The sequence below is a fragment of the Carcharodon carcharias genome, chromosome 11 (assembly GCF_017639515.1).
Source record: "Carcharodon carcharias isolate sCarCar2 chromosome 11, sCarCar2.pri, whole genome shotgun sequence".
NCBI lineage: Eukaryota > Metazoa > Chordata > Chondrichthyes > Lamniformes > Lamnidae > Carcharodon > Carcharodon carcharias.
The window spans coordinates 162,730,277-162,747,029 of NC_054477.1; the positions used below are offsets into that span (position 1 = coordinate 162,730,277).

A 16,753-nucleotide genomic window follows, 5' to 3' on the forward strand; every position below is an offset into this window, starting at 1 on the left:
GGTGATTTGATTGAAGTATATGAGATCCTGAATGATATTGATAAGGTGGATGTAGAAAGGATGTTTCCTCTGGTGGGTGAGTCCATAGCTAGGGAGCACTGTTTTAAACTTAGGGGTTGCCCTTTTAGGACAGAGATGAGACATTTTTCTGAGGGTTGTGTGACTTTGAAATTATCTGCCTCCGAAGGTGGTGGGGGTGGGATCATTGAATGTTTTTAAGGCAGAGTTGGATAGATGCTTGTTAGGCAAGGGATTCAAAGGTAATCGGGGGATAGATGGGAATGTGGAATTCAAAGCAAACGGATCAGCCATGATCTTATTGAATGGCGGAGTAGGCCATTCGGCCCCTACTGCTCCTATTTTATATATTCGAAAGTCAAGAAGGCAGCATTCCAACAACTCAAGGCTGACACCTGAAGGTAAATTCAAAAGATAAAGAACATGTGATGGGAAGAGCGAGCCCTAGAGAACCAACAATGTGCTGACCATCATGACATGCAAAGCTTTTTTGAAGTCACCAGGGCCATCTAAAGACCCAAGGTCAAATGGATAAATCCCCCTTTGCTCAATGGATGAGGTTTATTTTCTTAAGGATGACAATGCCAATCGTAAATCCTGGAAAGAACATTTTCAACGACTCCTGAACCATGAATCCACAATGGCAGCTAATGCTAGAAACAGAAAAAATAGAAGCAGGAATAGATCGTTTGGTCCTTCGAGCCTGCTCCGTCTTTCAATATAATCATAGCTGATCCTCTATCTCAATGCCAGACTCCTGCTCTCACCCCATACTCCTTGATGCCTTTACAGTTGCGAAATCTAGCTATTTCCTCCTTAAATATATTCAGTGACTTGGCCTCAACAACCCTCTATGGTAGAGAATTCCCCAGGTTCATCACCCTCTGTGAAGAAGTTTCTCCTCCATCTCAGTCCTAAATGGCCTACCCTGTATCCTAAGATTGTGACCCCTTGTTCTAGACTCCACCCCCAGCACCCCCCCCCGCCCAAGCCAGAGGAAACATCATCCCTGCATTCGGTCTGTCCATCCCTGTGAGAATTTTATACGTTTCAATGAGATCCCCTCTCATTCTTCTAAACTCCAGTGAATACAGGCCTAGTCAGATCAATCTCTCCTCATACAACGACCCTGCCATTCCAAGGAATCAGTCTGGTGAACCTTCGCTGCATTCCCTCTATGGCAAGTAAATCCTTTCTTAGGTAAGGAGACCAAAGCTGCACACAATACTCCAGGTGTGGTCTCACCAAGCCCCTGTATGGCTGCAAGTAAGACTGCAGCTCTTGTTCTCAAGTTCCCTCGCAATGAAGGCCAGCATACCATTTGCCTTCTTAACTTCTTGTAGTACCTGCATTCTTGCTTTCAGTGACTGGTGTACAAGGACCAAGTCCCTTTGTACATCAACATTTCCCAATCTATCAACATTTAAATAACACTCTGCCATATTGTTTTTCTTACCAAAGCGGATAACTTCACACTTATCCACGTTATACTGCATCTGCCATGTATTTGCCCACTCATTCAACTTGTCGAAATCGTCTTGAAATCTCTTAGCATCCTCCTCACCACTCATATTCCCATGTTTTGTGTTGTCAGCAAACTTGAAAATATTACATTTGGTTCCCTGATCCAAATCATTGATATATTTTGTGAGCGCTGATCCCTGTGGTACCCCACTAGTCACCACCTGCCATTCCAAAAAAGACCCATTTATTCCTGTCTGCTAACTTCAATTCTCAATCCGTGCCAATATATTAACCCAATCCCGTGTGCTTTAATTTTGCACACTAACCTCTTATGTGGGACTTTATCAAAAGCTTTCTGAAAATCCAAATACAGCACATCTACAGGTTCTCCATTATCTATTCTGCTGGTTAGGTCCTCAAAAACTCTAGTAGGCTTGTTAAACTTGATTTCCCTTTCATAAATCCATGTTGACTTTGTCTAATCCCATTGATATTTTCTAAGTGTCCTGTTGTCACATCCTTTATAATAGACTCTAGCATTATTCCTGCCACTGATGTTAGGCTAATCAGTCTGTAATTCCCTGTTTTTCTTTTTCCTCCCTCATTTTTTAAAAAGCTATAGCCCAATAGCGGGTAGGTTTGCTAGTGCTGCTCCAGGGGGGTTTAAACTAGATTTTCAGGGGATGGGGAACCAGAGTGTTAGAGCAGATAGTGAGGTGGAGGAGGATAAAGGTCAAGCGAGGGATGCATGTATAGACAGAAATCAAAGGCTTGTACGTGATAGAAATGTTCTCAGGTGCATCTATTTCAATGCAAGGAATATTGTCGGAAAGGCAGATGAGCTTAGGGCGTGGATTGGCACGTGGGATTACGACATTATTGCTATTAGTGAGACTTGGTTGCAGGAGGGGCAGGACTGGCAGCTCAATGTTCCGGGGTTCCGTTGTTTCAGACGTGATAGAGGGGGAGAGATGAAAGAGGGAGGAGAGACATTACTAGTCAGGGAAAATATCACAGCTTTGCATAGACAGGACAGCCCGGAGGGCTTGTCCACAGAGGCCATATGGATGGAGCTGAGGAGCGGGAAAGGTGTGACCACACTAATAGGGTTGTATTATAGACCGCCCAATAGTCAGAGAAAATTGGAGGAGCAAATCTGTAGAGAGATAGCAGACCGATGTAAGAAACAGAAAGTTGTGATAGTAGGAGATTTTAACTTTCTACATATTGACTGGGACTCCCATACTGTAAAAGGGCTGGATGGCTTGGAGTTTGTCAAATGTGTTCAGGAAAGTTTTCTAAATCAATATATAGAGGTACCAACGAGAGAGGATACAATACTTGATCTCCTATTAGGGAACCAGACAGGTCAGGTGACAGAAGTATGTGTAGGCGAGCATTTTGGGTCCAGTGACAACAATGTCATTAGTTTTAAGTTAATTATGGATAAGGATAGGTCTGGTCCTCGAGTTGAAATTCTAAATTGGAGAAAGGCCAATTTTGTGGAAATGAGAAAGGATCTAGGAAGAGTGGATTGGGATAAGTTGTTTTCTAGCAAGGATGTGTTCAGTAAGTGGAAGGCATTCAAAGGCGAAATTTTGAGAATGCAGAGTTTGCATGTTCCTGTCAGGGTTAAAGACAAAGTTAACAGGCATAGAGAACCTTGGTTTTCAAGGGATATTTGCGATCTGGTTAAGAAGAAGAGAGAGTGTATAGCAGGTATAGGCAACAAGGAGCAAATGAGGTACTTGTAGAGTATAGAAAATGTAAAAAAATACTAAAAATGGAAATCAGGAAGGCAAAGAGAAATCATGAGGTTGCTTTGGCAGATAATGTGAAGGTAAACCCGAAGGGTTTCTACAAGTATATTAAGAGTAAAAGGATAGTAAGGGACACAATTGGTCCCCTTGAAGGTCAGAGTGGTCGTCTATGTGTGGAGCCTCATGAGATGGGGGAGATCTTAAACAGTTTTTTTGCATCAGTATTTACTCAGGAAACTGGCATGGTGTATAAGGAAGGAAGTGAAACAAGCAGCAGTGTCATGCAACATATAGTGATTAAAGAGGAGGAGGTGCTTGCTGCCTTACAGCAAATAAAGGTAGATAAATCCCCTGGGCCTGACATGATATTCCCTCGGACCTTGAGGGAGACTAGTGTAGAAATTGCAGGGGCCCTGGCAGAAATATTTAAAATGTCCTTAGCCACGGGTGAGGTGCCGGAGGATTGGAGGGTAGCTCATGTTGTTCCGTTGTTTAAAAAAGGCTCCAAAAGTAAACCAGGTAATTACAGGCCAGTGAGCCTGACGTCAGTAATAGGTAAATTATTGGAAGGTGTCCTGAGAGATCGGACATACAATTATTTGGACAGCCAAGGGCTGATTAAGGATAGTCAGCATGGCTTTGTGCATGATAGGTCATGTTTAACGAACCTTGTAGAGTTTTTCGAGGAGGTTACCAAGAAAGTAGATGAAGGAAAGGCTGTGGATGTTGTTTACATGGACTCTAGTAAGGCCTTTGACAAGGTCCCACATGGGAGGTTAGTTCAGAAGGTTCAGACACTTGGTATTCATGGAGAGGTTGTAAACTGGATTCGAAATTGGCTGTGTGGGAGAAGACAGAGTGGTAGTGGATGATTGCTTCTTAGACTGGAGGCCTGTGACTAGTGGTGTGCCTCAGGGATCTGTTTTGGGACCATTGTTGTTTGTTGTCTATATCAATGATCTGGATGATGTGGTGAATTGGATCAGCAAGTTTGCTGATGACACTAAGATTGGAGGCGTTGTGGACAGCGAGGAAGGCTTTCAAAGCTTGCAGAGGGATCTGGACCAACGGGAAAAATGGGCCAGAAAAAGGCAGATGGAATTTAATGCAGAAAAGTGTGAGGTGTTGCATTTTGGAAGGACAAACGAAGGTAGGACATACACAGTAAATGGTAGGGCACTGAGGAGTGCGGAGGAACAAAGAGATATAGGAGTTCAGATACATAATTCCCTGAAAGTGGTGTCACAGGTAGAGAGGGTAGTAAAGAAAGCTTTTAGCATACTGGCCTTCATAAATCAAAGCATTGAGTATAGGAGTTGGGATGTTATGGTGAGGTTGTAGCCAAAGTAAGCGTGAGTTGTTGTTCAATCCCTTAGAACAACATGGAGTAAGAAGGGATAGGATCCCCATGGGATGGTTGGGGGGGTGGTGGTGGGGGGTAAAGAATGGAGAAGCTGGAAGCCATGATGTTGTGGATGGGAGAAGATTTCTGCCATTAACTGTGGCTGTTATTAGGAAATAGCACAGCAGCTGGAACTGGTGAGTGCCAGGTTAAAGTGAGGTAAGAGGAAAGTGGGTAATGACAACCAAATCTTGGAGAAGTTTTGAAAATAATGTATAAGCATTAATTTGGCTGTGTGCAGCCCTGACTGGATGATTTAGCCAGGTTAATGGGGTGGGGATGGGGGAGCTTGACAACTCCAATTGGGCATTTTCCTGCTGCTGCTGAGAGACATTTTGCTAACTGTAAAAATTATTTCTATGTGGCAAATAGAGTACTTTTCAATCGCATTGAACAAATGCCCTTTCCTTTTATAGGTAGATGGTGAAAATGTAATTGCATTGAATTTTATAGCACAGATAAAGGCCAGTTGTCACAACTACTTTATGACAATGTTTATGCTCCACACGAGCCTCCTCCCTCCCTAATTCATCTTGTGCTATCAGCATATCTTTCTATTCCTTTCTCCCTCATGTTTATCTAATTTCTCCTTAAATGCATCTATGCTATTCACATCAACCATTCCGGGTGGTAGTGTGTTCCACATTCTTGCCACTCTCTAGGCTATTCAGGAGGAACTTCTTTACTCATTGGATTTAATGACGGTCTTATAATTATGTCTCCTAGTTCTGGTCTCCCCCAAGAAGTGTAAGCATCTCCACGTCTAATGAATCCTTTCATAATTCTGAAGATCTCTCTTGGACCTTGGAGTATAAATTGTTGTTCCTTTTATCACCCATCCGATACACTAATGTCCTTTAGGGAAGGGAATCTGTTGTCCTTACCTGTTCTGGCCTACATGTGACTCCAGACCCACAGCAATGTGATTGACCCTTAAATGCCCTCTGAACAAGGGCAATTCAGGGATGGGCAATAAATTCCGGCTTACGCAGTGACGCCCAAATCCCATGAATGAATAAAAAAAACACTTGGTATTCTTGCAAACTGACCTGATGAGTGCAAGACAAAAAGCTTCAACAGCATGCTTCTTTTTTCAGCAATATTCAAGCTCTGTACTACCAAATGACTGTAAATATAGCTTGCCCATTTTCAAAATTAGTGTGAATTGTGAAAAATGAAGCTTCCAAATCTGCACAGTAATAATTGTAATAAAATATTAGCAGTAATGGGAAAACTATCATTTTAAAGTGAGAAGGCTAAGTAGGTTGCTCCACTCCTTTTAATTGTGTAGATGAAAGGTTGTGTATTATTACACTGTCTGGCTAATGCCACTAGCTGCCAATGGTGACTTTGTAAAAGCAGAAGAGCCAGTACATGGATGTTGGTTTCCAGTGTCTTTCACTAAATGTTAGGTAGTAAAGTGCCTTTTGTATACTCCTTGATCACAAAAAACCCTGCATGCTCATGGATCACCTGGCACAACCATTGAAAGAGAACTAGCCCAGAAATTAGATTCTGGCTGAATCTAATCTGAATGCACGATCCCAGCGCAGTGCACCCTGCATGTGCTGATTGAGGCCAGTGGTAAGACTAAGACAAATCGGTGCACAGGCCATCATTTTTATATTCCCAATGGGCAATAACCCAGTTCGCCGACCATAGGTCAAGGGTGGAGGGGTGGCAGCTAGATCAACTGACTAAGATGCCAGCCGAAGTCCTTTCTGAAGAGCCCTGGGCAGAGGTAGCAATCGGAAGGAGGAAAAGCAATGTCTGGCAACTGCACTCTGATTTAATGTGGGACAGGAGGACCACGCCTCTGCTCGACTTCATGATAAATCTAGCTTTTAAAAGTTGAAACTTGCATTTCTCATGGCAGCCTTCAGCAACCCTCTGCTTGTTTGGCTACTAAGCGCCTGAAGAAACAGACCACAGCATTCATGGCATATGCTGTGGTCAGCCATAATTGAATCTTGTAAAGGGAGTTTCTGACCGGTCCTTTGCATACACAAATAACTAACGCCTGTTTTGGTTACAAGCCCTGAATGCCTATGGTGGAACATTTAACCAGCACAGCACACAGCACTAGTGGTGCAGAATGCGCTTTCACACGTTCATTGCCCATCATATTGGACTTTAGGTGCTCGTTTTATGCCCACTGAATGGGCACACAGCGATCCAATTTCTTGACCACCGAGTATTTTTTAAAAATGGGAATAGAGACTGGACTTAACAAGACTATCAGTCTTGTATAACAATACAAATGCCTTTAGCATGCAAGCCAGATCTCCCTGCTTCTTCAAGACATTCAACTCTTGTTCAGTTTCCCCTCAACATTTTCTATCAATCTGAAAGGTTGCTACAAAATACAACTGCCAGCAATGAAGCTGAATTGGCATGTGAAGCACTTGGGCAGAATTCTCAACTTGAATTCTATTCTTTTGTATGCACCTGTTATCTCTATAATCCAGGCAACCTTAACTGGTCAAACATGCTTTTCTTGTGCTTATGTGAAATTTGATGACTCAATAGTAGTCAAGTACAGTTCTTCAAACCCCATCAGGGTACATGTTATGAGATTCTTTAAAACAAAATTGCTTCCGGTTTCTGCAAATTACATATGTGACAAACTACAGAAAATGCTGGAAAAACTCAGTAGTTCTGACATCATCTGTGGAGAGAGAAACAGAGTTGATGTTTTGAGTCTGTATGATTCTTCAGAGCTCTGAAGAAGGGTCATATGGACTTGAAATGTCAACTTTATTTCTCTCTCCACAGCTGCAGTCAGACCTACTGAGTTTTACCAGCATTTTCTGTGTTTGTTTCAGATTTCCAGCATCTGCAGTATTTTGCTTTTACATATGTGACTGTTTGTAAAAACAAAACCTACTCTTTCTGGTAAACGCTTTCATGATTTGAAAATGAAAAATGCATAAAGCCGGCTCCCAAACCATGCTTCTTTTCATACGAAAAGACCTCTGATAGAGTGGACAATGGACACCACAAGAGTTGCCTACTCTCTCTTAAATATGTTCTCACGGTTTAAGTACTGCTAGTAAGGTGGCATTTAATGCCCAACTCTTAATTGATGTAAAAGGGTGATGATGATCCACATTCCTAAACTGCATCACTCCTTTTTGATGATGTTGATAGATGTCATAGGAAGGGAGGTGCTGGTGAAGTAATCTTGTCGAGTTGCCATGCTGCAACCCATAATTAGTACATTTGTCAGTGACTGTAACAGGGGCATAGATCAAACAAACTGCTTTTACCTGGGTAAGGTCAAGCTTATTGGTTTGTTATTGTGTCTCACCCTGGTGAGGGGTAAGTGTTCCATCACACTCCTGATTTGAGCCTTGTAGATGATGCAGTGGATTTGAGGGATCAGGATGTGAGCCATTCCTTGCAGAGTGTGCAGGTTCAACCTTCAGGATTAATGAAATCTAAATATTAGTTGCTCACTAATCCTGAAAACTGAAACTGGAGCCACCAATGGTGCAATTTTTCACAGCAGGAGCTTTAGGTTAAGAGGCATAAAAATAAGGTACATTAACTTTTGCAAAATCAGATTGAGTCCTGAAATGCAATGTATGGTATTTCAGGGTTTAGGCATTAGTTGTTATTCAAGGTATTGATCACTGATCTGCTCCAGCTCGATTGAATTTGATTCCAAGAATGACATGAAAGCTTTCTGACTTAGCTACTTGTTGATTGTTTAGGCTAAGAAAATGTAATGCTTTCTTTTTATCCATCTTTCAGTAAACCTGAGCAAAAATACTGTTTACACTTTGTGAATGTTCATGGAGTTCTGTTTTTATGTTGAACTTGTTAACATTAATTCACCCAGACACACCAACCGATTGTTGTATATGGTGCCAAAGTCAAGGATGTGTTGTTTTCAACCAGAAACCAGTAACATGGCTAGTTTTAATCACTGAAAAATCTCCGTGATTTCTGAAAAGTTATTCCATTTGATCCTCAGCTACTTCATGGGCATCCTTATTTTAGCAAGAACGGTGTGTTTAAACTTGGAATGTGGAGCAATCCACATGCTGTTTACCTACTGAACATTGGTACTCAGATTTGCAGTGTGGGTGCCCATTCTCTTGTAGATCAATTCTGGCTGGGGTCTCTTAATCTATTCCCCAACTGCTCCTTAGATAGTCAGAAGCTTTTTCCCAGGGTGGAAGAGTCAGTTACTAGGGGACATAGATTTAAGGTGAGAGGAGAAAACTATAGAGGAGATGTGCGGGGCAAGTTTTTCACGCAGAGGGTAGTGAGTGTCTGGAATTCGCTGCCAGGGGAGGTGGTGGAAGCAGGTACGATAGTGGTGTTTAAGAGGCAGCTCGACAAATACATGAATAGGATGGGAATAAAAGGATACGGACCCTGGAAGTGCAAAATGTTTTAGTTGATGGGAAATATGATTGGCGCAGGCTTGAAGGGCCTGTTCCTGTGCTGTACTTTTCTTTGTTCTTTGTTAACCTTCTGCGCCAGATGGGACTAGGTTAAGGTGCAGCAGTTGTGGAGAATATTGTAGGATCTTCATACTTGGAGCAGGAAGCATTCCCCAGATGTTGACCTCGTATGTGATTGTTCTAGCAGGCTTTGCAGAGGACTCCTTATTGTTGAGTTTTATATTTTGGTGTGTACACTTTAGCTGGTGATCGACTGCGGCTCATTGCAAGGCAGTAATAGTAGGGAATTTTAACTACCCAAATATTAACTGGGATAGTATTAATGTGCAAGGTAGCGAGGGAGCAAAATTCTTAAGTTGCACCCAGGAGGAACTTTTTTAGCAAGCACATTGAAAGCCCAACAAGGGAGGGGGCAGTTCTGGACCTAATATTCGGAAATGAGCCCGAGCAGCTGGATGGCGTATCAGTAGGGGAGTGTTTTGGAGATAGTGATCACAACTCAGTTAGATTTAGGATAGTTATGGAAAAGAATAAGGTTGGACCGGGAATAAAAGTTCTAAACTGGGGAAAGGCTAATTTTACTAAGATGAGATACGATTTGGTCCAAGTGGAGTTGGAGCAGCTACTTGCAGATAAAACTGCGCCAGAGCAGTAGGAGGTATTTGAGGAGGAAATGGCGAGAGTACAGAGCAAATATGTTCCTGTAAAGACAAAGTGGGGGACCAAGTCTGGAGAACCCTGGATGTCAAGGGACATAAAGGTTAGGATTAAGAAAAAAGGAGAAGTTTATGACAGATACCGAGAGCTCAATACAGCAGAGTCCCTGGAGGAGTATAAAAAGTGCGGGGGGGATCTTAAAAAGGAAATTAGGAAAGCTAAGAGAGTGCATGAGAAAGCATTGGTGGGTAGAATAAAGGAAAACCCAAAGGGTTTTTTTTTTTAAGTATATAAAGAGCAGGAGAATAACTAGGGAAAGAGTAGGACCAATTAAGGACCATAGAGATAATCTGTGTGTGGACCCAGAAGATGTTCTCAACGAATACTTGGTGTTGATCTTCACAATGGAAAAGGACAATGCAGGTAAAGACATCAGGGTGGAGGACTCTGAAATATTAGAGGAAATTAATTGAAAGAGAGAATATTCTAGTGGGTTTAGCGGCCTTAAAAGTGGATAAATTCACAGGCCCTATGAAATGTATCCCAGGCTGTTGAGGGAGGCAAGGGAAGAGATATCAGGAGCCCTGGCAGTAATTTTCAAATCCTCTCTGGCCACAGGTGAGGTGCCAGAGGACTGGAGGATTGCTAATGTTGTCTGATTATTTTTTAAAAAAGAAGAGAAAGGGATAGACTGGGAAATTACAGGCCAGTCAGTCTAACCTTGGTGGTGGGGAAGTTACAAGAAAGAATTCTGAGGGACAGAATATATCTGTAATTGGAGAGACACGGATTAATCGGGGATAGTTAAGGGAAGGTTGTGTTTGACAAATTTGATTGAACTTTTTGAGGAGGTAACCAGGAGTGTTGATGAGGGTAATGTACTTGACGTGGTCTATGTGGACTTTAGCAAGGCTTTTGATAAGGTCCCTCATGGCAGACTGGTCAAGAAAGGTAAGAGGTAGAAGGCTAAGAAGGGAATTGAGGAGAAACTTTTTCACCCAGAGGGTGGTGATTGTCTGGAACTCACTGTCTGAAAGGATGGTTGAGTCAAATATTTAAGAAGTATTTAGATATTCACTTGCGTTGTCATAGTCTCCAGGGCTATGGGCCAAGTACTGGAAAATGGGATTATTGTAGTTGGATCTTTGTTGACTGGCATGGACACAATAGGCAGAATGGCCTCCTTCTGTGCTGTAAACGTATGAGTCTACATGACCAATATTACCAGTTGCCCACAAGAATTGATGCCTAAAAGAATGCCACCGAATGCATGATTTCTTCACACAACAGTTGAATGTTCAGCTCCCTACCACTCCAGTCTGGAGAATGCTTCATGATCAAAAATGCTGAAAATTCTAAGTAATTATCATTTCATGTGTTTCAATTCCATTTTCACCATTTTTTTCTTGTATTTCTAGCATTTGAGTATAACGGGGCTGCTTAGCATGGTACAGCAGAATTATGAAACAAACCTGGGATTAAGAAGGGAGGAAATGGATAATATGCAATTTTCCAATGATGCCCATTCTGGAGGGTAAGGAAATGTCTGCATTATAAACCAATTACCCAGATAATCACCAGGTTTATAGCTGTCATCAGTTTAATTCTGACATTTTACTAACTCCAGGTTAATTACATGTGTCCCTAATGTTTTTAGTTTTAATTGGTACATTGGACTCTGTGGTAGGGAGATGATGGTAATATTGCTGAAGATAAGAATTTTTGTAAAGCTAAAATTCATACTATAATTTTTATTCATTGTGTGCTTATTTAGCCTTTATTTTACAGAGTTTGTCTCAAGAACTGAAGCTTTCTGTTCAGGTTTAGCCACTTGTAACTAGCTGTTCAACTGTAATGAACTAAAGCGTTTTTACAGTGAATTATTAGAAGTCTACTAGTCCCATCAGACTACGTACAGACATCTAACTATTGTTTAAATTTGGACAGCTAGGATGCTGAATGAAACATCTCTGTTACAGTTGAATCTTATAAAGGAAAGAACAATGCTAAAATGCCACTGAGTTTTATTTGTTTAAACAAAAGTAAAATGTTGAATAGTGAATAATGTACAGTAAGTCCCCAATTTAAGTTGCCCTGTTTTAACTCTTTCTGCCTTAACATCACGTATATAACGGGTCTGGTATGCGGACTTAGAATTGGGATTTCCATTTTTAGCTTACTTTTGTGCTGGGGCCAACGTAGCATGACCCGATTGGTACCATTTTGGAGCTGCCCCTCCTGCTCACTGCCCCTCCTGCCCACCCCCCCTTCTCCTTGCCACTCCTTCACCCCAACCTTTCCACCTCTCCCTCACCACCTCTTGTGTGCTGGTCACCCCCCTGCTTGCTGCCTCTCCTAAAAACTTCCAATTGTTACCTCTCCCACTCACTGCTTCCCTCCGTGATCCACCCACTGAAACCCTTCTCACTCTCTTGCTCATTTCCTTCCTCTCGCCGCCTTCATTCACCATGAGGGAAGTGGCAAGTGAGAGGGAGCAGAAGAGGGAAGTGGCATGCCGGAGGGTCAGGAGCAGTGAGCAGGAGAGACGGTAAGCAGGTGGTAAATAGAAAGAATTGGTATATTTCTTTTATATTTTTAAACATTTTATTTTTAAGTTAATTCAACTATGAATATAGAAATTTAGGAATGTATAGTATTTCAGTTTGCATGGTATAATGTTTTAATGTTTGTTTTATTTTCTGATGATAAAGGTGCTACAGAGCCTAACTATAGCTTTTACATTTGTTGTAATGGGAAAATCTGATTCACTTAATATTGTTTCATTTAAAGTTGCACTTTTCAGGAACGCAGCTACAACATTAAGTGAGGAATTACTGTAACTGATTAACTCCAAGACATGGCGATTGAGACAAAAACATCAGGGTCATTCAAAATACAGTTAGATGCTAAGGGAACAAAGGTAGTGAAATAGAAAGATGAGCTTGGATAAGCAGAACTTTCTTATGAATGTCTTTAATGTTCTTGTGTCTAGAATTGTGGGGAGAAACACATGCAATGACTATAATGATAAAGGAGATCAACCAAATGTATCCAAAACAATTTGCACCGATGCACGTGCTCAAGATACAAGTACACCACTTCAGTTTGGAGACACTTCACTTATAAATCCTTTGATTGTTATCCAGGATAATGCACCCATAATGGTAGGATTGTTTGTCTCTTCCAGTATTCTTGTCCTCAGTTAGTTTTTTATCTTCTAACTTTTTTCATCTGCCAGTTGCTAACTTGTAAATGACTCACTCCATCACTCAAAATGTTTACATCTACCTACAGTTAGGCTATAAAGACAACAAACTGAAATAAGTTATCCTCCAGGTACGTTAAAGGAACTAAATTGCAAAGTGGAAAGTAGGGGAGAACAGTCGTCAGAAACCCACAGGGTCATTGTGTATTTTTCCCATTGGTATTTTGCCATATCTTGTTGACCAATTAATTTTTTTAAAAATTAGGAAGTGTAAGTATTTGAATAATTAACAATGCTGAGAAAATTGAACCTATGATACAGTTCAACCATAGTGTCCTTAGCTAGTGGAACAAAAAGCATACAGATAACAAACAAATAAAGCAAGAACATACATTAAGGTCCTCAACAAATTATACCAGCCAACTCCAAGTTTATTTAGACTCTCAGCCCAGTCTACAGTTTATGCTCTGATCAACTACTGCCTAACCCCAAAGTAAGGTAAAAACATACTATCAAAGATAGGGAGCTTGGGAGGTTTAGTTCACTGATTGACAAACTCAACAGAGAAGACAAAACCAGAGATTCTATGAAGCCTTTTTGCAGTCTTCCCATATTTAGCTGAGCAGAAATATAATGATATTCTGCACAATATGACCATGGACAAGGAATTTGACAAGATATTCAATCAAGGATGGACAACAAATTCCGGCCTTGCCAGCCACACCTACGTCCCCGAAAGAATAAATAAAAGTAGCAGGGTGTGGTGTCTTAATGTTGCATTAGTCTCTCAGCTGAGACTGTTTTCAGGATGTTCTACAGATCCAGGTAGTGAACTCCTTTTTGCTTACCCATCATCTCGACCATAGGTCCAGAAGCCAATCTTCACTGCTTGCATTTGAGATTGAAGCTCATGAATTATTTCACTTTTGAAGACATTGCCCAGAGTACTCTGTTGCATCTCAGGGTGACATAAAACTGGTCAATGTGGGACAGAGCCCTATGATCACTGCAGTAAAAACACATCTAACTTATAATGTAGCATATAGTGACATTTCAAACTATTTAACACTTCTGAATGTTTCCAGCACCTCAGCAGGCTTCCTTCCAAGGTTCACCTGCTCAAGGCGGATTTTTGGAAGTCTCCCAAAACCTGCCCAACCTGAAGTACTGCAGGATAGAGAAAATCAAGTTTCCCTAGGGCTGTCAGTGGCAACCCCTGATATCAGAGGATGTGCATACAGGGTCACGACCTGAACCTCTTTTCACCTATGGAAAGTTTGTGTGGGCTACTTTTCCAATGGGAAATTGAAAAGAGTGGACCAGCAATTTTTTTTTTTGTCAAACCCAGGCCTGTTCCTGACTTTTTTTGAGACTTGAAATTTCATGCCCTGGTTTCCAAGTTGTTCCGCTTAGCTAATGAGATTCTGGGAGCAAATTGTGGCGGGTTCATGGTGGGTTTCGAGTTTCCCTCTGGGATTAGAGCAGCTCAGCATTTATCATCCTCTGTGCCATAATCGATTTGATAGTGGTGTTCAAAATCATGAGGAGTCTGGTCAAAGTAGATAGAGAGAAACTGTTCCCATTAGTGGAAGGATCGAGAACCAGAGGGCACTGATTTAAGGTAATTGGCAAAAGCAGCAATGGGGACGTGAGGAGAAACTTTTTCACACAGCTAAGAGGGTGGTGAAGGCAGGGTCAATTGAGGCATTCAGAATAAATTGAATTATTATCCGAAAAGGAAGAACTTTCTCCCTGTAGCCCAGCATGTTCTTCCTTTTCGGATAATAATTCAATTTATTCTGAATGCCTCAATTGACCCTGCCTTCACCACCCTCTTAGCTGTGTGAAAAAGTTTCTCCTCACGTCCCCATTGCTGCTTTTGCCAATTACCCTAAATCAGTGCCCTCTGGTTCTCGATCCTTCCACTAATGGGAACAGTTTCTCCCTATCTACTTTGACCAGACTCCTCATGATTTTGAACACCACTATCAAATCTATTATGGCACAGCAGACGGTAAATGTTAAGCTGCTCTAATCCCAGAGGGAAACTTGAAACAACTGCCACAACTGTTTTTGCAATTTGTAGTTTTATTTCGAGATGTGTGCCTTGAATTCAAGAGTAATTATTACACCGAGTCTTCAGAAGTTTTTTACAAAATTAAATTGAACATTATTAATAAAAGAAATGATTTTAAGCACAAATGTAGGTCTACAAATTACTACTATGGTAACTCCTAAATCCCCTTATTAATCTAGCTCCCAGTTACACCTCCGTTAAGGCATCAGTAAAACAAAATAGATTTCAACAGACCCAGGCAAAGCACACAATACCCTGGACAGTGATATTTAAAATGAATTCTCTTAGCTTCGGTTCCTGGAGACAGCAGCTTGGTACATAGAGGCTGGAGGCTTTTCACACTTAGATCTTAAGATGCCTTCTTTCTTACACATAACCTCAATCCTTTATACATATTTCTCACTTTTTAATGTAAATCCCATTGTTTCAATCTGTCTTTGCAACTTTTTTCATAATATAAATCTTTCATGATACTCATTATCAGTAAGCTTTGGGAAAAATAAACACACTATTTGGCTTGGCCTCTGTTGGCTAGGTGTAACACCTTACCATCTATTTGAAATTCACAACTCTGGTTTATCTAAAAATGTAAATGTTCTTTACACCTCCCATTCTAAAACTTCAGCCATGTTTATGTATTTAGCATTTCAAACCCAGTTTCCTTTCTGATACATCAAAACACTCAGACTAGCTGTTTGTAATTCAGTTAAAACCCACACACACACACCTATACACAGAAACTAATCCAAACCCCACCATTAAACTACCTTTACATTAAATTACAATAATATTATGAAAATTATATTTTCATGGCAAATCTCTTGACCTTCACTTCACTTCTCCAAGGAAAACAATCCTGAACAGTCCCAATTTCCCCAATCTATCTTCGTAACTGAAGTTCCTTATCCCTGGAACCATTCTCATGAATCTTTTCTACACTCACTCTAATGCCTTTGTATTGTTATGACCACAGCTGATGTTATATGCTGAGCAGGCCAAATCCCAGAGAGAAACTTGTCTTACTGATCATAACATTTTTTTTTGTATTTTGAAAATGAAGGAAGAATCCCAGTAACACTTTCAGGATTTTACAATTAAAAGATTTATTAACACGAAGAAAAAAAACTTAAGCACACAAGATTAAAGTTACATAGTCAACAGTCCCCAAAAAAACCCACTTGGTCAGAACACACAAGTAAATTACTTGACAACAGCTCCCTTATAGATTTTTAATCATAAAAATCCAGTAATATCACCCAAGGCAAAACCTGCTGTTACTTTAGTACCTACACATGACTTCTCACACTCTTACACTCTGCTGTGGAAATCCAAAAGAAAGATTCAGAAACAGATGCTTTCTGAATACAAGGACTTCTCTCGCTTAAATTCAATGGCTGCTTCACATTCACAACTCTCTCACCTTCTCCCAGCACATATCTGGTCTCGGGACATCTCCCCCACATAGCTACACAACTTAGCACAATATCTTTCCTTAAATATCCTTTTCCCCTTTCATCTTGGGTTCCATTGTCCTAAGCACCTCTTTGAACTCAACCTTTTCAAAATATAAAAATCTTTCATGTTTACCTATTACTTCCACTTTTGGGTCAAATAAAATTTAATAACCTTCCATTGTTTACTTATGAAACCTTTGTTATTTATGAAAATCTCTTGTTACTTCTAAACTCCCCTTTGAAATTTAACAGCTGAAAAATCAATTTCCTACTTATCTCATAATGCAAATTTTAAAACCCA

The 16,753-nt window shown here is 40.8% G+C and overlaps 1 protein-coding gene across 5 annotated transcripts in view; it reads left to right on the forward strand.

The window, feature by feature from the left end:
* The window catches only part of gramd1c (GRAM domain containing 1c), a 55,865-nt gene that overhangs the window by 7,799 nt on the left and 31,313 nt on the right, over window positions 1-16,753 (forward strand). For all 5 annotated transcript variants that reach the window (XM_041198560.1, XM_041198558.1, XM_041198562.1 and 2 more), the window contains 2 exons: window positions 11,135-11,250; window positions 12,709-12,880. In XM_041198560.1, coding sequence (XP_041054494.1) covers window positions 11,162-11,250; window positions 12,709-12,880 — 261 coding nt within the window. In that variant the 5' untranslated portion in view covers window positions 11,135-11,161. The remainder of the gene's footprint in view (window positions 1-11,134; window positions 11,251-12,708; window positions 12,881-16,753) is intronic.